Source organism: Macaca thibetana, chromosome 7, assembly GCF_024542745.1.
Source record: "Macaca thibetana thibetana isolate TM-01 chromosome 7, ASM2454274v1, whole genome shotgun sequence".
Lineage (NCBI taxonomy): Eukaryota > Metazoa > Chordata > Mammalia > Primates > Cercopithecidae > Macaca > Macaca thibetana.
In genome coordinates this window covers 165599436-165620223 of record NC_065584.1, presented here as the reverse complement: position 1 = coordinate 165620223, position 20788 = coordinate 165599436, and the positions used below count along the sequence as shown (strand labels likewise).

Here is a 20788-nt window from a genome sequence, read left to right as displayed (position 1 = left end):
TCACCCATCCACCCATATATAATGCCGGAGACGTAAAGGGCTTTAATAAAACACATAAGGTCCCTTTAATGTCTTACCATTGGTGATTTTCAAACTCTATATGATGACAATAGTTGGTAAAGAATTCTATAAAATTGAGGCAGGGTACAACTCACTTGCTTAGCATAAGAGAGATTTAAATCTACTTTTTTAATGGGATTCTGTTACAGAAAATTCATCTGCCAATGTGAAATGTCTCTCCTAATAATCCCACACAAGACCCCGAGGGCCAGAAGGAACTCTTTCATAGAAGCGTGTCCACTGGCCTCATTAACTGGCTCAGCAGAGGGAAGGCTAGGTCCACAACTGTGGCAAAGTTAAAACAGCAGCATCGCCAGCTGGATCCACGAGGAAATTCCCACCTGACAGGCACCTGTCCCATTCTGGAAGCCTGCAGAGGCTGGGCACAATATGGGGCCTTCAGTGGGTCCATGTTGCTTGGCCGGAGGGTAGAGGGACATAGCCACCGGTGCCGAAGGAAGGGCATGATAGACTGGGGGAATGTCCTAACACATTCAGGGAGCTGACTGCCATGCAGGGTCACCCAGGATGCTGCTGCAATGATGGCTTCCTTGGGGCTTGCCCATCGCAAATCAATGCCCTCAGCCCTTCCTCCTTAAGGCACATACCTACCTCTCTTTCCCTTTGCCATCAACATTTACACCCACCCACACACACAGCATCTTCTCTTTTCCCTCCCTTCTCAAGCCTGTGCAATTACTCTACTGCTAGGCCCCATCCAACAGGCATTTGAAGAGTGCCCATTCTTCTCAATCTCTCTTGAGTATCCAACACTCTTGATCATTCTGTTTGAAACTATCTTGTTGACTTCTTTGAAATTTTGGTTCTGCTACTTCTTGTTTTTTTTTTTTTTGACTTCTAGTCGATGGAGTGAACTCTGATTTTGGTTCTCCTGCCTCACTCCCGAGTAGCTGGGACTACACTCGCCTGGCTAGTTTTTTGTATTTTTTAGTAGAGACGGGGTTTCTCACCAGGATGGTCCGATCTCCTGACTCGTGGTCTCGGCCTCCCAAAGTTCTTCTTACACTACTCTTTCTCACGTAAGTGTGACCCTGTCTCTTAACGTATGTTGAAAGCAGGGGTCTGAGTCAGGCCTTCCCTCTCATCAACAAACAAGAAGGAAATACCTCTTCTAGTCTCATGAACTGACTCATTCATTTATTCACTCGGCAAATATTTCCTGAGCTCCTGCTCTGACGTGGGCTCCATGCTGGTACTGTACATACGCTGGAGAATAAGATCGTTTCTCTCTCAACAAGCATACAGCATGGTTGGGAAAGGGAGCAAACAGATGATTCTGCACAGGTGAGAGCTGCTGTAAGAGTCAGAAGAACTAGAATAAAAACCCTTACGAGGGATACCTAACTAATCATGACAAGTAGAAAAGGTTTTTCAGAGATCTCAGATGACACCAGAAGGGGAATTAGTAATTAATCAGGTATAGGGCTTGGAGGTGAGTTTGAAAATAATTCTAGAGAAAAGGGTCAGTCTGTTCAAAGGCCTGATGGTGAAAGAGGGCTTGGTTCATCCGGGCATCTACAGGTGGCTCAGGATGGAAGAGGAACAGAGTGGGATCAGGCAAGTCATAAGAGATAAGGCTGGAGGGTAAGCCAGGGGTCAGGTTCCACACTATCAGTATGACCAACTTTGGGGACAACAGAGAAACACTGAAGGTTTTTAAGCAGAAACAGAAAGCACACAGATGTGGATGGTCCATGGGTGGGTAGACAAAAAGAGAGGGAAAGAGACCAACTGAGAAAGGAATGGGGTAGACAAGAGGAGAGGGAAGGAGCCAGACAGGAGGAGGCTGCTGTAGCAATCCTTGCAAGAGATGACAGTGGCTCAAAACACGGAACAAAAGCCAGCTGCAAAGCAGTGGGTGGATTTGAGATGTGATGGAGAAGGAGGTGCCTAGGCTTGTTGATTGATTACTGGCTGTGCTGAAGGGTGTGAGTGGGAAGAGCTAAGGATGATAAACTTGTGTTTCTGGTGGTATTGACAGTCCCAGCTCCCTAAGCTTTGGCTCCATCCATCCCTGCCATGTCTAAGCAGTATGAAAGACACTTTAAGCTCTCCATGCCTAAAGCAATATCTCACCTCCTCACATAGTCTGGAGGGGAAGAACACAAGCATAGGCTCTTTCCCCTCACTCCCACATCACGTCTAATCAGTGGCTGGGATCGGCTGAGTTCCCACTCCCCTAAATACCATCTCTCAGCTCCTACCTGCTTTCATCCATTCTCACTGCCCCAACCAGTGCTGTGAGTCATGGCCACACCCACTGCCCCCATAACCACACAGCTACTGGTGTGATCTCCCTCCAACAGTAGTCCACTGCTTACAGACTGCTTAGTGGCTGACTACGGTCTATGCAAGTAACATCCATGTTCTGGATGTTGGCATGAAGATCCTTCGCGATCTGCATCTATTTCAGCCTCATCTCCCACTTCATGTCTAACTCCAGCCCCTCTTGCCCTAGTCACATGACAACACTTGCATGTCCCCCATGATGCCACACGCAGTTACATCCCTGTGCTACTGCACATGTGTTCTCTCTGTCGTGTACATCCTTCCCTTTCTCTGTGCCTAGATAATTCTAGCCAGGTTCAAAGCCCTAATCAAAGGTGACCTTGTGTGGCTGACTTCCTCAGTCACTGTCTCCTCTTAGCTTGCCTGTGGCCCATCACACTATATTGATTTACTCCAAATTGTGAGGACTTGAGGCCAAGTCCTATGTATCTATGTCTACCCCAGGCTTTACTGAAAATAGTGCTTGGAATATAGGGGAGTCTTCAACAAGAACTTGCTGAGGGAAGAAGGAAGGAAGGAAGGAAGGGAGGGAGGGAGGGAGGGAGGGAGGGAGGGAGGGAGGGAGGGAGGGAGGGAAGTGAGAAGGAAGAACATGAACATTCCATGAAGTTTTATTTCTATTTGCATTTGAGGTTTTCTGGGTATAATGAAATAAGCACACATTCTCTCACCAGTCTTACCTCAGGGATAGCCAGAGATGAGGAAGGGTGGAGGGGAATAATGATTAGAGGAAGATTAGCTCTCTATTCATATTTGGGGTACTTGATTCTATTAATTACATATGCCAGATTTCAGAATAAAAATTCTTAATGTTCTGCAAGGGGAAAAATCAGTTAACGGGATTGCTTTGGAAATAGTCAAGGAAGAATTTTGGGAGTACTGACCATGTGCACATCATATGACTATATGCTATATGAATCATGCTAGGTATTTTACATTATTTCAATTCATCTTTTCTTCACTCTGACTCTAAGAACCATGAGCCCATTATCCACATTTTTCAGATAAGGAAACGGAGACTCAAAGACATCAAGGAATTAGCCCAACTCATTTAGCCTACAAATGCCAGACCCAGGGTTCGAACCTAGATCTTTTTGACACTGAGGGCCACGTGCATTCATTTGATACAATGTTTAAATCGAAGGCCTACTTTATACCTAATACTGAGCAGCATGTTGGTAATGCAGTGATGGTCAAACCTGGCCACTGAGAACGTTACTAGGCAAGCAGAATTGCTATGAGCTCTTACAAGGGAAGTCCAGGCCGCCACAGGAGGACCTGGGACTGGGCCCTCGCTCAGATTTGAGTCTTTCTAGAGGAAGTTACATCCAAACAGATGACCTGAAGAATGAGTTCACTGGCCATGTGCCGGAAGAGATAAGCGGAAAGTCCTCTTTTCAGCCTCTGCTACTGAAAGTATATTTATTTTTTCTCCTGAATTGTATTGACCACTCTGACCAGATAGTTAGCAAGAACTTCAGTGTAATCTCTCCTAGATAACAGAGCATTGTGGGTTCTTAACCTAAATCTGACTGACCTGCTCTGCGTATAAATGGCAAGAAGGGGCTTCCCATGGCTCACCCCACAGTGTACCTACAAGCCTCTTTCTGGAAAAACAAACAAACAAACAAAAAACCCAGTGGTCACCAAAATCCTTGTATTACTTTATTGTTCCAAAGCCACCTACATAGTTACAAACTATGAGCTGAGTTTCACTCTGGTGGCTTCCTGAGCACGGGCTGGGCTGCTACAGCCCTGGCTGGTGCATGGGCCACCTCCCAGCCCAGAGAGACTGTGTTATGGGCTGGTAACAACTGGGCCAGCTGCGTGGGCTTCCAGACCACAGGTCAGAATCTTGAGGAGCTTGTGGGTTCCTAGGTCATAGAGGAAGGGATGACATTCCTCCTTTTTTAAAAATTTGAAGCTCAATGCTATCATTCTCCTCTCATTAACATTTTTCCTTGTGAGGTTCAGCTGATTTGGAAATTGCCCTAAGACTTAAGACTCACTTGAAGTCCTGCTTGGAGGTCCTATGTCATTGGGTTTAGCTCGGTGGTTCCCAATCAAGTGATTTTGCGCAACCTCACCCTGCCACCAAACCAAGGGGGACATTTGGAAATGTCTGGAGACATTTGTCATTATCATAAATAGAGAAATCCTAGTAAGTAGAGGCAGGGAAATGCTGCTGAACACCCTATAAGGAACAGACAGCCCCCCCAACAACAAAAATTATCCAGCCTAAAATGTCAATAGTGCTGACACTGAGAAACCCTGCTGGATAAAGGAACAAAGTGCACCAAAAGGGCAGCTCATTCTCTTACAAATGCCTTCTAGGCAGAAGAAAAATGCACCTCACAGCAAGGATTACAGTCTTTCTGAGCCTTCTAGCTAAGGCCTCACCTTTTCAACACTAACTAGTATTACGGATGGGGAGGTCTATAATTCCCCACAATTCACTGGTAAAAATGTCCGGGACCGAGCTTTGTGGGCAGGAGCTGAGGAGGAAGAAGATGCATGGTGTCTGCAAACATTTCAGATCAGCGAAATACTACCAGCTCCCTGCCTGTGCTTAGCCTACCCTTTCCCCTATTTCAAATTATGCCTTTCGTTTCTTACTCCAGATAGTTTTGGAATAATAAATTCTTTTTTTTTTTTTTTTAGATGGAGTCTTGTTCTGTCATCCAGGCTGGAGTGCAGTGGTGCAATCTCGGCTGACTGCAACCTCCACCTCCCAGGTTCAAGCAATTCTCCTGCCTCAGTGTGCACCACCATGCCCGGCTAAGTTTTGTATTTTTAGTGGAGACAAGGTTTCCCCATGTTGGCCAGGCTGGTCTCGAACTCCTGGCCTCAAGGGATCAACCTGCCTCGGCCTCCCAAAGTGCTGGGATTACGGGTATGAGCCACCACACCCAGCCTGGAATAACAAATTCTTTCAATTCCCCTCTCCAAAGTGAAATGGGCTGGGTGGGGCAGGCTGGGATGGACATGGCTCTTTTACGAAAGGGCAATGTGTTCTGGATGTGTTTCTCGATCTTTGTAAAAGACGTTCATCCCCAGAGTTGTTAGTTTATTTACTGTGACCTGATTTAATCTTTATCAACCTGATCTGACTTGTGTCATCCATGGATGAATTGCTTTAGAGACCTCACCCTAAACTGAGAAGCATGTGGGGAACAAGGAGCTATGGACATGCTGGTGCTTGCCAAGACATTGTATCTGGAAGCATGCTGCTAAGAAAATAATGTAACTTAGATCCTATATATGTGTATGCCACACTTGAAGCAAGTCAGGGAATTAAAACCTGATCTGCTACAGCACCTCTGAGCCATTTCTCTTTGAGCAACCTGTGCCTTGGCTCCCTGCATCTCTCCAAGAAACAAGGTAATATCAACAAGCAGATGCCCGGCAGTAGTTGAAATGAAAAGAAACTGAGCAATTTGAGGGTTCAGGTCATATACATTCTTGTCAGTTGTCAATTTATTGCCTCTTAGCTCTAAATCCATCCTTCTTTGCCCTGTTTTATGACACTGAAACTACACCCTGCAAACAGTTCTCCTTTGTCAGCGAGTGCAGCATTAGGCTTTCTCAACAGAGGACGCTGGAGAGACAAGCAAGGTGTCGCAGCGAAGTGGCTTCTCTTCCTGGATCAGGTGTTTCTTTCCTCCTGCAGTGTGTCTAGCAGCAGTGTGCAGGATGTCAGGGCGCTCCCTCTTCAGCACATTTCTCTACCACCCAGAGGCTGCTTCCTGTGAATCAGTTTTACCTGCCGGCACTCCCTGGGGAAATTCTTGGCCATCTGGTAGGTGGGTGTGTAGACCATTTCTGGTCCATCTGCACCCCCTACTGAGTGTCTCAGTCAGCTGGCAGGCTGCTTTTACAGACCCACTGCAGTCCAGAGCCTCTATAGTGTGTTACCAAGACAGACGCACATTCTCCAATAAGGGCTGAACCTCAGGATTTGTGGGGTGGGTTCTCCTCTTCTACGTTCTCAGTTCCTGTCTTGTCTACTTTCCCTTAGCCTTAGAGGTGGAAGTTGCTGCCCACGATTATTATTCCTGTATTCCTCAGGGTCCTTCTTAACCATCTTTTATTAGTCACAAAATCTTTAAATTTTTCCTGTTCAAATCACTGGCATGGTTTCTGTCTCCTGACTGGGCCCTACAGGCACAACACTTTCCCCACTTACTTTGTTAAGGGAATAAATGCTTGGATTTTTCAGGGCTTATGTAGACGGATTGTGTAGTTTCCTAGTGGATGCTACATTTCAAATGGCTACGTTTTTGCTGGGACTGGACTCAAAATGAAAATGAAACTAAGACTGGAAACACAAGTATGACAGCAGTAAAGCTCAAGATAACTCGAAAAGCCTGAAATGGAAGAAATGCTTTGACTTGACTCCTGAAGTCTCGTGGAACAAAACCAGCATGTGTTTCACAGAAAGGGCTGAGACACACGCAGGGCTGCTTTTTCTCATTCAATATATAAACAGTCTACAAAGCTATCCTGAGGAGTCTGAAACAGTTGAAGCACTGTTCAAAAGTGACATGCTCTGCTTGTCACAACTTGATGTCTGCCCCTGGTCCACCAATGGGTGATGTCCGGCAAGTCTGCTCAGCAGGCATTTCAAACCTCCTGCCTGCTCCAGCCAGCCAGAAGCGGGAAGCTGGGATTGACTGTGCTATCTCTTTGGGCTCTGGCCATGGATAATGATCTGAGGCCAGGTACTGTGGGGTGCTGCCATGCCCAGGAACCCATCAGTGCCACACCAATAGGCCCCAGGGCTGCACAGAAGGCACTGGGAAGCCACTCAGATGTGCCCATGCTGGGCTAGGGTGTGTGTCCATTGCAAATGTAAACACTGCCTGTTTTTTAAGCCTGCTTTGTGTTTAGTAATTAATGAAACTGATCATTAATGAGGCAGACTGCTCTGTTCCTTCTCCACTCACCGATTCTTACCTGCTTTGTGCCCTCTCCACTCACCCATACTTACCTGCTCTGTTCTCTGCACCCTTTCCCACTGTGCCCTCAGGAGTAACCATCCTCACTAATGAACAACCCTTGGGTCCTCTTCCTAACCACACATCCTCTTTCTTCTGTCCTTAACCAAAGGCTGACCTCTTCTCCCAGCCAGGACTCCACTTCCTTGAAGCCCTGTGGAGTAAAGGCTGACCCTGTGGTCAGAAGGGGGTCTGGTGTCCACCCATTTTCCAGGCCCCCCCTACACCTCTGATGTGAACCCCAACACCTTATCCTGGGTTCCCTCTGCCTGCACTGGGAGCTTTCCTCCAGCAGCATACTCATCACAGATGATGACAGCAACCCCTCACCTTGAGGTCTCCCTCTCCCTCCCAAGACTGAGCCTCCCTTCCTGCTCTCCTGCTCAGCTTCATCCCCACTCCATCACCTGCTCACTCCACCACAGCCTGGCTTTCAACACACTCTCCCTGCATCCTATTCCATGCAAACAGCTGTGGCCAAAGGTAACACGTGATGCACGGATGGCAAGGCCATAGGAAACTTCTCAGTCCTTCATTTCTTGATTTTATACTCTTTTTTCATGCTGTCATTGGAAGGGTTCCAGCCCCTTTCTCATGAATGTACATCAAGGGACATCTGCTGGGACATCCAATTCTTGCTTAATTCTGAGGTCCCCTGTGAATGGATTTGAAAATGATGGTAAGCACAGAGTAGTGATGGGAGCACGGTCTCAGATGTACTGCCCAGCTTTGATTCTTGGCTCCAAAGGCATGATTCTGCTATTATCAGCTACAGTAAGTTAGCCTGGGTAAGTTATCTGACCTCAGTGTGCCTTAGTTTACTTATCTGTGAGATGGGAATAATAATGGTATCTCCTTCTTAGGGCTATTGTGAGTACTGAATGAATGCTACATGCTAGCATATAATAAAATAAGCACCCAGTAAGGGCAGGCTGCTATCATTACTATTATTATCACCTGAGTGTGAGATAGCTTGAAGGCAAATGTAAAAAAATGGTCACCGAACCTGGAGCCCCATCTGTGTTGAGCCTGTTCTTGGCTATCAGTGGTGCAGTGGCCTCAGCCCAGGGCTTTGTCCTTCCTGTGTCCCATCTAAATTCATACTTCAGGGCCTGGCATTTGTTTAGTGGAGACTAGAGAGAGGCATGGAGCTAAAGGTACTGGATGGTTGGGGCAGGGAAGTGGCCTGCCCACCTGTCTTGTCACGGCCACAGTGGGATGCTCCAAGACCTTGCCAGGGTTACGTGTTAGCTCTGCTCTGAAGCCTCTCTTGACCCCATCAGACATAATGACTCTCCTGGCCTACAGCCACAGGGCCCCCGCACAGACCATGGCTGCTGCAACTGCAGACTGTCCTGCTTGCCTCCCTTTACCTGTCTGTCTCCCCTGCCCCCATCTCTGGACTGTGTCCTTCTCTGGGTGGGGACCAGGTCTCCTGTCTTCTGTTTTCCAGTGCTGATTTGGGGCCTGGCACTGAAGGATTTTTTGAGTAGATCAGTGCCAGATGGTCCCTGCGCTTCCAGGAAGAACTAGATACCCAGGGGGACTTGAGTCTACGAGGCCCACCTTCAGGAGGAGATGAAGGGGTCTCTCCGCACCCAGGTGAGGAACCAGATGTGGAGAAGGATCTCATGTGTGACTGCAGGAAGGTGGATGCTGTCCTGAGAAACAGGATTCTGGGCTCAAGGTGGTAATTGTGCTGAGTGCCTGGTTGACTCGAAAGCAACTGCCATGGGGTTTCTCCTTCCTGAAACAGGGTGCTGTGCTTCTAAACTTGGTTCCGGTGAATCGTGTGGCAAGAATGCTTAACAGGTGAACAGGAGAACACACTGCAAGTAAATGTGACTAAGGCTGGAGGGACAAGCATGGCCTCAGGAAATGCTGTGCCCCAAGACCTTGGGCTGAGTGGAGCAGACGTGCTGCTGTTAGCAGAGGAGGTGGGGAGGGTTGGGCAGCAGATGACAACTCCCCATTGTGTGCTAGGGGCTCTGCACAGCATTTTTGTTTCTTTTGTTTTTTCAGACAGGGTCTCACTGTGTTGCCCAGGCTGGAGTGCAGGGGTGTGATCATGGCTCACTGCAGCCTCAACCTCCTGGGCTCAAATGATCCTCCTACCTCAGCCTCCTGAATAGCTGGAACTACAGGCATGCACCACACCTGACTAATTTTTTTTTTTTTTTTTTTTTTTTTTTTTTGGTAGAGACAGGGTTTTGCTATGTTGCCCAGGCTAGTCTCGAACTCCTGGGCTCAGGTGATCTGCCACCTCAACCTTCCAAAGTGCTGGGGTACAGATGTGAGTCACCACGCTCTGCCTGCACAGAATTGTTCATAAGGCTGACAGGCAAGCAGTTCTAACAGAAGCTTTTAACTTGCCACGTGGAAATTCAGATGTTTGGGCTCAGCTTCATGCTCATCTGAAGAATCAGTTCTGTAGAGAAAAGCTCTATGAGCTGCACTGCTGGGTGTCACCCAGTGACCTCACTGTGAGAAAGCAGGCACCAGCTCGGACTTCTTACAAGGACCATGGGTCTCTTATGAGCCTGTCTTGACGTGGAGTGGAGCCCCAGCCCTGGGAGACATGCTGAGGAGGTTCCTTAAACACATGGAGAGTGGGCAAAGCCCAGGATCCTGAGAGATGCACAGGACACAGCGATTCCTTAACCTTCTATGGCCTGAGGTTTTGTTAACAAAGTAAGATAGGTGTTTTTAATATTTAAAAGAAAGAGAAAACTTTGCAGGATTATTTATGCAATTGATTGTCTCTATAGCTATTCTCTAGTTTCTTGAAACAAGACTATAAGGTTTTTGAGTTGGGGGGCCTGAAAATCCTTGCTAGGGCCATAATGGGTTAAAATGATATTTAGATCACATCACAGCACAGGAACATCATCCCAGTGCCTTGAAAATGATAAAGCCAAATCACAAAGCCAAGGCCTAAGCATCCAGTCTCTTAGGAACACCATAGGCCTCCTCATAGCCAGAGAGAGAGGAGGTGCTTGGAAACCTCCGGGCCTTGTTTTGGTAGCTGGGAGCCTGGAGCTCAGCCCCTTGAATTCAGGATGTTCAGAAAGCATTTTTGCTTTCTGGCTTTCCCAGAATCTCATTCCCTCATTCCCCACCTACCAAACCCTGGAGTCCTGTTGGCAAGACTGGAGTAGGCATTCCCGCTTGGTGAGGAGGTAGCTGGGCTGGAGAGGGGGCTGTAGGAAGAGGGGTCTGCCGGGTAGGTGTGGCTCGTTCCGATCCCAAAGGGAGATGACTGAGTCTTGCTGGACTGAGATGGGATTTGCTATAATCAGGACAAAGCAAAGAGATGGAAAGCATCAGCAGCAGACCCCACCCCAACCCACGCCCCAGGCTGGTCACAGAGGCAGTGTCTGCTCTGGGTTGATAGTGACTCCCCATGGCCCTCTTGTCTGGCTAGGCACAGGCCTGGATCAGCACGGCATGTGAGGGCCCAGGAGCTGCAGAATCTTTGGGGCATGTCTGGTTGAAGTTAATCCCCAGGGCTACAAGGATCTGGGCCCTCTGGCGTCCGGTTACCAAGGCCTTGGCATTATGAACACCCAGAACTCCCTGGGCAACACCCACCCTCACAGTGACTATGAGGGGTCTGGGGGTGTCCCAAGTGTGGCTGTTTTCATGTCCTCCTGGCACAGGAGCAGCCAGAGGCCCAGAGTCGTGAGGGCTCATTCTTGATGGGGTGTCTCTACCTGCCCAGCCTTTTCCTGCCAGCTGCCCCAGGGCATGGCTGTAAGGAGAAAAGGCTGCTGAAGTCGCAGGCGGGGCACCCGGCTCTCCGAGGGCCCTGAGGGTGGCCGGTGCTCCTGAGGAGCCAGCGGCTGTGAGGGTGGTTGGTTCCAGCTAGGGCCTGACCCATCCTCAGAGCCGCAGTCCGAAGAAAGCACTTCCCAGAATGCTCTGCCTCTCTGGGCACCCAGGGGAGACGCTCTCACAGACACCCATACCTGTCCCGGAAAGGGCGGACGACTCCCTGTCCACGCCACCTGACTCTGGTTTAGCTGCCGGGAGATTTGGGACATGTTCTGGCCCGTGGAAGAGGAGGACTGAATATCATTCACTCCAGGCACATGAACCACTGAAGAGCTAGAAAAGAGGAAAATGCATTTATCCCGAGGACACACCTGGTTTGCATGAGGCTACCCGCCCAGCCAACCACACAATCCACCCTGGGCCACCTTCCTGGCTCTCTCTCCATGCAGCATGTCACTCGAGAAAATGACTAACACATCATGAGCCTCAAAGCCCCTTGGCTGTCCTCCTCTCCCTTCAGGGCTTCCTCCACACTGCTGAGTAGTCCTGCCATGTCTGGTAGTCTGGTACTTCCTCTCCTCGTCCTCCCCAGGGTCTCCCACACACTCCTCAGCCCCTATCCTATGCCTGTACATCCTCTGCTCTAAACAGATGATTTGGATCCCACAAAGAGAGAAGCTTCTTAGAATAAAAATAAGTCCCAGTGTTCACTCATTCTTCCGTGCTCTGGTTAATTTGTTCCTTTGGGGCACCTATGAGGCTTAAAGATTCAGGAAATAGGTTGCAGGCTGTCAGTTTTAAATGGAAAGAAAAGCTTCTCAATGAAAACCTGCTGGATGGGCCTAGTCCTGCCACCCAGAGTTTATCCCTCCCACCTTCGGTTCACCTTCGACTTAACTCAGTTCATCTTTATTAGATCCCTGCTGTGTGCTGTGCTCTCTGCATGTCCTTTGCAGGCTAAATCTCTGACCCTGCTTAGCTCCTCGGCAGGCACTGTCTGTTTGTACCACCAGGCGCTTCTTCCGGGAGATTTTCCGGGCTATGTCAATTACATGAGAAGCTCATCAAAGACTAAAAGGCTGGGGGCAGACTTTTACTTCGTTTCAGGCCCCTCGTCCTGCCTCCCTGGGACTAGCGCAGCATGCAGGGCAGTGCACTGGGTGCCCATGAATCAGTCAAGTAGGGCAGAATGGGGCTCATCACAGAAGGCTTTTGGTAGAGGTGGATTTTCAGCTCCATGTTAAAAGAAAGGCAGGCTAGAGATCAGTAGAGACCGGGTAAAATTTTACTATTGTATTCTAATAAGTTTCCTATGCTATTTGATCCCTTTTAAAATAGGGAGAAACCAAGAATGTCAGAGACATTCTTGCAGTGATCATTGTAAAATAAGTTCAGTCGCTTATATAAAGGGGATATCATTCCCATCTTTGTACAATCAATTTCTCATTTAACATAAGGGCTCCTTTCCCATTCTCCTTCCTGATGGAAGTATTGCTTCAGAAGACATTTTCTGCTCACTATGGTCTAGTAGGGCCCTCTCCCACAGACCCTCAGCCCTTGATGTCCTCCCCAAAACACTGATTGATGAGGGCTGCTATAGCGTAGAAGCCCTAGGAAAGGCACCTTGACTGAAAGGGATGGGCTTCTTGGGGCAAAGAGCCAGCCCTTGTGCACAGTCCTCCCTGGGGGCCTCTGAGCTACAGCTGCCTGCCTTAGTATGGACAGGCAGGGACCAAAACTGGCGGGACCAGAGCGGGAGGACTGTGGGTGAGGATACACTTCGGGTGCCAGCAACACCATTCTGCAAGCGGCCCAGGGTTCCCTATGGCTGTATTGGGCCCCAGAGTCCTTCATCCCACAGCCTACCCCAACCCAAGCCAGCTCAGACCCTTCGGATATATAGGAAATTCTGCACATTCCACAGGCTTTGGCCCCAACAGGCATCCTTTAATTAACTCAGTCATTTATTCATTCATTTTCCAGACTAGTACTCAGCAAGTGCCTTTTCTATGCCAGGCTCTGCACAGGTGTTCAGACACTCCCCGGATTCCTTCCCCACACTGCCAGCTGCCCCAAGCCTGCTTTTCCTTCCCCATCACTCATCACTGCCCTGTGCACCCTACATTTTTGGTTCTATGACAATGGCCTCACCCAGGCTGTGCGCCTCATGCTGGCACTGTCTGCCCCGAGCACTGTCTGCAGCTTCACTCTTCTCCCAAAGGCCATCAGTGACAATGTCCCCCTCCTCACATGGCTCCCACGGCTGCTGCTGCAGACAGGGCTCAGGGCGGACAGTCCAGTGTGAGGTGCAGAGCCTGGGTGAGGCCATTGTCATAGAACAACGTGGTCATCCTCTGCTTCTCCCATTAGTGAGGCCTCCTCCAACAATGCCTCCCCGAGGCTTTCACTCAGCACACCCCTCAGGCCCTTGCACCTGTGCCCTGGTCAGGAGGCAGAACCTGACTTTTGCTTTCAGACCTAGCTGAAGAGTCAGCCAGACCTTCTCTGGCCATGCCACCTTGGGCTATCCTCTCGCCTTTGAACTGCCCCCTCCTTGCCTCCTGCTGCTGTACCCTCCCTGATCCCCTTTGTCCAGAGTGAAGGACAAGCAGCAAGTGTCACAAGGACCCAATGAACACGAGCACCTGGGCAGGGCTGGCACAGGGCTTGGCATAGACCAAGATCGGTCAATGTGTGCTGAGTAGCTGAGTAACTCAGCCGCCAAGAGAAGTCTGGAGGGCTTGACTATTGCTCAGCAGAGCCGCACAACCTGCAGTGATGATGGTTAGGGACTGCTCACGGAGGGCTGCCCTCTTGTCTGCTGTCCCCTGCAGACCAGAGCCCCTGCCTGCAGCCAGAGCTCCTCAGAGCCTCAGAGCAGTGTGCAATTCAGCGAGACCTAGCTGCAGGCATGGCCAGAGCCACTGCAGTACTGCTAATCTGTCTCCAGGAGGTCTGTCCACGAACCAGTGTGGAAGCAAGATCCTCATTCCCTGTGTCTAGGGCAGTCCCTTGGCAGGGCCCTCTCTCTGAGTGGCCAGCCCCACCTACCCTCCTGGTCTCTGCCTACATCTGGAAGCTCTGCTTAGGCTCTGGCTAACCTTGCTGGGGGGAGCCCTGTCCTGCTGGGCATGAGGAACTTAGGGTGTCCGGTAGGCACAGGTGAGTGCCCACACACCCTCCCCAAGAGCTGCCAGCTTCTCTGACTGTTCTTCCCAGTTTATGCTTCTGTCTCCCCAGAAGTCAGTGGAGCCAACCTTGCCTCCAGTGATGATGTCAGGGCTTCCTCAATGACCTACTAGATGCCCTTGATGCTAAGAACCAAGCCTTGGGAAGGTTGGACACCCTGCCTGAAGCCTGGAGTGCCCTTTAGGATGAGGCTCAGACATGATGGGCTGAGCTGTCCAGTCTTCCTTGGATTTGGCTGTAGCCTCTGGGTACCAGATGACAGGATACTTCCTGCTACCTTAGCTGTTCCCAGCTCCAGCTCACTTGGGTCCTGGCTAGAGGGAACTCACTCCCTTCTCGCTGGCAATCCCTGCTACAGAACACAGTGGCTGGTGCTGTTCACATCCAAGAAAGAGTAACTGACACCAGGAATCTATGGCAACTCATGGAGGGCTCACAGAGCAGAAGCAGAGCCACCAGAATCCTCAGTTTAGCCCAAGGCCAGAGCGCCAGTAACCACTAACTCATGATTACAGCCCACAGAGCTGTGCTCTGAGACTCAGGACTTTCTTGGTGAGGGAGCATCTTCCCACGCCATTGTCCCCCTCACTGGCACATACCTGAAGGCCTTCCCGGAGTGTCCGGAGGGAAATGGGCTTCCTTGGGAGTAGATCTGCTGGGTTCCTGCTGCAGAGGCTGAGCTCATCATCTTCTTCTCCGCTGGGAAAACCAGAGCAGGAGTCACACGCGAAGGTTCCCTGCTCTGCAGACCACAGAGAAGGCTGCCCCAAGAACAGATGCAGGGGTGGGCGCAGGAACGGGAGGATGCGAGTCGGGACAGCCCACCTGCATGCAATCTCCTCAGCCTTGCCTCTGCCTCCTCATCTCCCCTGGAGCCTCCCTGGCATATGAGGGCACTGGGCTGTTGTTCTTGGCCCCTAGGCTAGGCCACAGGCTGCTTGATGGCGAGGCTTTTTTGGAGAGTGGGGAAGATTAAAAGAATGAATGAGGCCAGGTGCGGTGGCTCACACCTGTAATCCCAGCACTTTGGGAGGCTGAGGCAGGCAGATCACTTGAGGTCTGGAGTGCAAAACCAGCCTGGCCAACATGGTGAAACCTTGTCTCCACTAAAAATACAAAAATTAGCCAGGCGTGGTGGCAGCCATCTGTAGTTCCAGCTACTCGGCAGGCTGAGGCAGAAGAATTGCTTGAGCCCAGGAGGCAGAGGCTGCAGTGAGCTGAGATCACGCCACTGCACTCTAGCCTGGGCGACAGAGCAAGACTCTGCCTCAAAAAAAAAAAAAAAAAAAAAAAAAAAAAAAAGAATGAGAGTTCTTTCTCAGACATTATTTTATCCAGTCTTTTCAACCCTGCGGGGTAGGGATTCCAAGTCCTCTGGTTCTGGGTGAGGAAGCCCAGGGTACCAGTGAAGAGGATGGGCTCTGATCTCAGCTCTCTGGGTCTGAATCCCAGCTCCAAGGTAAGAGGTGCAACCTTGGACTGTTACTTAATCATCCCCTGCCTCAGTTTCCCAACAGAAAAAAGGCGAGAATAAAAGTATCTTCCTCAGAGGGCTGTAGGGGGAATTCAGTGAGTTAACCTAAGTGCTTATGACAGTGCCTGATAACAGAGCAAACAGAAACTAAAGTTTGCTATTGTTTGTTACAGATGAGAAAAGTGAGGTGTGGCTTGTCCGAAGTCACCAGCCAGCGAGGGAGGGCCCAGGGCATGAACGCAAGCCCAGTGCTCTTCCCACTGCCCTGGAACTCAGCTACCCCTGCCACCCTCACCCAGCAGGTGCCATAGCCGGTGATGTCCGGAACAGCCCCGGACCTGTGTGCCTTGACCTTCCACTAAGGTTTCTTTGAGAGACTGAGCTCCTCTAACACTGAAAACACTCAGTCCCTGGCCAGGAGGTGCAATAATGCATGATTTTCTGCTACTGCAGAATGGTGAGCAGAGTTGGCTCACCCACAGGCTCACCCATAGCTACACGGCTAAAGAAACGGGCTCAAGACCCAGCTGGCTGTTTAGATCTTACACGAGGGAGAAGGTGCTTTGTATCGTGGTTTGAGAAACAGGAGTGGGAACACGAATGGTGGCAGGGTGCTAGACAGCAGGCTCCAGTTCTCCCTCCTTTGGTCATTGAGGGTGCCCAGGGCTCTTTGAAATGCCCTCCCAGCGCCCCAGAATCTTCAAATGTCTACATGTCTCGTTCCTACAATCCCTAACATGTTCACCCACAAAGAGATATTGGAATAAAGGAAATAAAGGTTAGTTACATGGTGATTATTTTGTGCCTAGACAGCCCCCACATCTGCTCCCATCTCTGGCTTGCTGGTGGTGATTGGGGGCAGAGTGTGTAGGTCCCTCCGAGTGGCTGTGAGCAGTGATGCGGTGATGGATATTCAGGCTGGTGGGCTTGGGGCCCAGAGACCAGGCTGCAGGGACCACATGCTGACTCTCGCACGCATGGAAACAACTTCTGAGAGGCTTTAATAAAAAGGGGCTACTAGGCAGTTTTTATGGTTCATTTTCTTCTGCTGCAGTGACAGTTGTAAGACAGTGGGAAATCCTTAAAGGATGGAAGGAGCTCAGGCTCCTGGGTGTGTACTTTTAACCTAATCATAACATCTTGAATCTTGGAAATAAAGAGCAAGATTGGTGTGGGGGAGACATAAGGCTCAAACTTGTAGGAAGAAGGTAGACTTAGGTAGTTCTCTTGACTCTAAACTTAATGCAGGCCAGGCACGGTGGCTCACACCCGTGATCCCAGCACTTTGGGAGGCCGAGGCAGGCAGATCACCTGCGGTCAGAAGTTTGAGACCAGCCTGGCCAGCATGGCAAAACCCCGTCTCTACTAAAAAATACAAAAGTTCGCTTGGCATGGTGGCGCACACCCGTAATCCCAGCTACTCGGGAGGCTGAAGCAGGGATAATTGCTTTAACCGGGGAGGTGGAGGTTGCAGTGAGCTGAGATCACGCCACTGCACTCCAGCTTGAGTGACAGAGCAAGACACCATCTCAAAACTACAAACAAACAAAATAAAAATATAAATAAAAATAAGATAATAAACTTAATACAACCCATTTTTTTTCCTCATGTATTTAAGGTTTTTGTGGTTTGGGTAAATAAGAAACACATTTTCTTTGTAACTGCTCCAGGATATTTGAAGGGTATAACATTATATATAATAATATGTATTATAATATTATATATAATTGTATTTAAAGATATTTGACTCTAGTTTTCAGTCTTCTATATTTTTCTCCATTTTATTATTTTGATCTATGTGACCTGTTAAAGATGGAGACAGGCCTACTAAGATCTTCCACTATAATGTGGCTTTATCAGCATCTTCCTGTGATTCTAATTATTTTGGCTTTCACATATTTCAATGCTTATGACATCTGTATCTTCACTTTAGGTTACATCTTGTATCTGAATAAATTAAGCCTCTCTGCTCACTGGACAGTTTGAATTTTTCTTTGGCAACACTGACGAACCTACTTTCCTTCTTGGGTTTGCAGAGCATCTCCACCACCCCTTCCTTCAGGTTAAATCGTTCATTTCAGTTTGTTTTTGTTATATCATATTTTGGCAGCATATTATTCAGGAGCTATTGATTGGGAGTCAACATATTTAATTATTCTTGATATTCACTGATGATAAATCTTTATCTATTTATAAATACTACACCCATTCCGAAATAAGTCTGGATCTTTGGTGAATAAATCTTTAAATTTCTTGATTTGAGGTTTTAGACTCTAAGTTTTATTTATTGTTTCTGTCTTTCGTATCTTCTAATAATTTTTACATTAATTTTCAGTGTTATTAGTTTCGTTTTTCATCCTTACTGCTTTTCTAACCTATCATTTCTGTTCTCGTGTTCTATATTTTGATTCATTTCATAAACAAGTACAATTTTACAAGTAGTTTTTTTGCAAGCAGAATATGTAGATAGTGCATGTCTGTGAACATCTTTCTGTTGTCCTCCAAATAGGAAAGCAGCTTGGCTGGTGGAAAATTTCAGGGTCACATATTCTTCCAAATTCTTTATTTATTCCTGCGTCCACCCTGCCCCCGCTGCCCCCCCACCCCCCGCCGCCACCGCCACCTTCCTAAGTCTTTTGGTATTTAATATCTTGGGGAAGGCTAACAAAAGATTTCTCTTTGTAGGTAAGGTAATTTTTTAAATCTCAACATTTGCAGGATTTTTTCTTCCTTTCTTCAAATTTAGAAAAGTAAATACAACAGATCATGTGTAGGTGTGAGTTTCTTTGAAATTTTTGTTTAGTATTCATTGAGCTCTTTCACTTGGAAAACCTAAGTTTTTGTATTTTGGGAAAATTCATGTTTCTTTCTAATTCACTGACTTGGATTTCTGCAATATTAGCCTGTTTTGTACTGATCCATTTTATTAAACATCACTCTCCCCACCTCAATAACTCATTTTCAGACATGCAGGATGGCCTGGAATCACCTAGAAAAGAGATACTGAAGATTCTCTGAACCTTCTCCTCTTTATCAGAAAAATTCATTTCCAAAGGAGGACATTTGTTCTCATTCCTTCCCTTGGACCCTTCCCCCCTCTTCTTTTTTCTTGTCTGTCTTTTTTTTTTTTTTCCTGTTTTGTTAACTTTATGGAAAAGTGTCTGTGTTTGGATTTATCTGGGACGCTGTGGGTCTCTGGTCAAATATTTCAGGCTTATCTGGAGAGAAAAAACCTTTTAGATGTGCTGTTGTCTCTTCTTACTGGATGAAATGATATTTCTCTAGAAAAGTCAAGGAAATACTGATGTGGGTGGGTGGCCATGGGAACCAAGAGCCGGGAGCTCCCCTGTTGTGCTGAGGGGTCTGGTTTTTGTTGTGTGTTGACAATGGGTCTTGGTGCTGCACTGGCATCTGCTGCCCTAATGGGAGGCAGCTCCAGCACCCGGAGGCTCTGACTTTCCACCAACATGCTGGCATCAGGAGGGCTGAGGTGTGCTCCCTCACTACCTTCCACGGGCCTGTCTGTCCTCGCCTCGGGCCTCACTGTCTTCAGCTTGTTAGCCCCAAGGGGACAGGATTGGGCTTCTCTTCCAGTGACGGAGTTCCCCATGTTTCCTCTTCACAAGCCAACTGGTTTCTCCCTTCAACTCATCTTGACTCCGTTGTATCTTGTGAAAATTCCTTGACCACATGAAAATAGAATCCTTTTTCTGATTTTGGAACCAACAAAGATCTTTCCAAATTTTGTATTTGGTTAATCTCAGTGATAATCTGAGTGGGAGGGCGAGGCAGCTGGACTTGCTGGCCCCATGCGATGCCTTAAGTTATAACTGCACCATCTCCTCTAACGGCAGTGCTGACATAGGTAGACAGCCTAATGACCACCACAGAGGATTAATCACATGAACTCTACGCAACTGACAAAAAAAGATTGTCTAATAATCTGGAAATACGTTCATAATAAACTGTCATGTGAAAAAAACTAAGCTACTGTGAGCGCAATTTCATGTAAAAAAAGAATATATATGTGTAGAAAAAGAGAAAAAACATACTTTAAAAAGTTAAACATGGTTACATCCAGGTGGTAGGATAGAGGATCATTTTTGTTTTTCTTTTTTACTGCGTATTTTGATGTTAAAATGTGGTCCTCTGTGTGTTAGGAATTGAATTTCAACTTTTTACAGACACATGTCTTTGGCTTAATAAAACTAAACAGCACAATGGAACAATAGAGCTCATTTGTTCCAACTCCTCAAATTTTAATGATGGGATGCCAGGTCCCAGGTTGGTTACCCTGGGTAACTGGTATATAACAGGCAAGGCCAGGAGTAGAGAGAATCCATTCCAACTCGTGTATTTTTATACCCTGCAATGGTTACTCTAAACTCACCTTCCGTGGCCCCCTCTTACTAACAGTAGCTGTCGGTAGATGGCCTGAAAGCAACTGTAAACCCCACACTCTCAAAACCTCAGTGCCATTTGGAAACTTACATGCACTGATTCCTGCAAACATTTCAGCAAACCGAGGATCTCTTTCCTGGGAGAAGATTGCATCCGCCTTTTCCACGGACTTCCCAGCCTCATGAACACCGGCTGGTAGGTTGGGGACGGGGACCTGTTTGCACATTAAATAAAACACAAGGGCAACTCATGCGTAAGGCACAGAGTGTGTGTCCCCAGGAGCCACCAGCTCTCCTTCATCAGAGCCCCCTCCCTCTGGAATCACTGGCATTTGGGGCTGGAACATTTTATCAGGTGGGAAGCTTTTCTATATGTGAAAGCCAAGAACAGCCGGTGAGGGGGTTGGGGGCAGTGAACTGAAGGTCACAGGAAGGATAACAGAGTCACACTGATTACTTTCTTAGAGCGAGAAATGAACAACAATCAACTTACTCTAAATATCAGGAAAAGTGGACATCATGTGGAGACAGGAGAAGGAAAGGAGACAGAGCCGGTGAAGAGGGAGGCTCAGAGCATGACAGGA

At 48.2% G+C, this 20788-nt stretch overlaps 1 protein-coding gene across 5 annotated transcripts in view; it reads right to left on the bottom strand.

The window, feature by feature from the left end:
* ARNT2 (aryl hydrocarbon receptor nuclear translocator 2) overlaps positions 1-20788 on the bottom strand; it is a 199714-nt gene that overhangs the window by 5256 nt on the left and 173670 nt on the right. For 4 of the 5 annotated variants that reach the window (XM_050799957.1, XM_050799959.1, XM_050799958.1 and 1 more), the window contains exons 14-17: positions 20296-20419; positions 14930-15029; positions 11336-11474; positions 10491-10656 (exon numbers count right to left, since the gene is read on the bottom strand). In XM_050799957.1, the coding sequence (XP_050655914.1) occupies positions 10491-10656; positions 11336-11474; positions 14930-15029; positions 20296-20419 (529 nt within the window). Of the gene's footprint in view, positions 1-2925; positions 8023-10490; positions 10657-11335; positions 11475-14929; positions 15030-20295; positions 20420-20788 lie in introns of those variants that run through there. The other variant, XM_050799961.1, reaches the window with a different exon arrangement.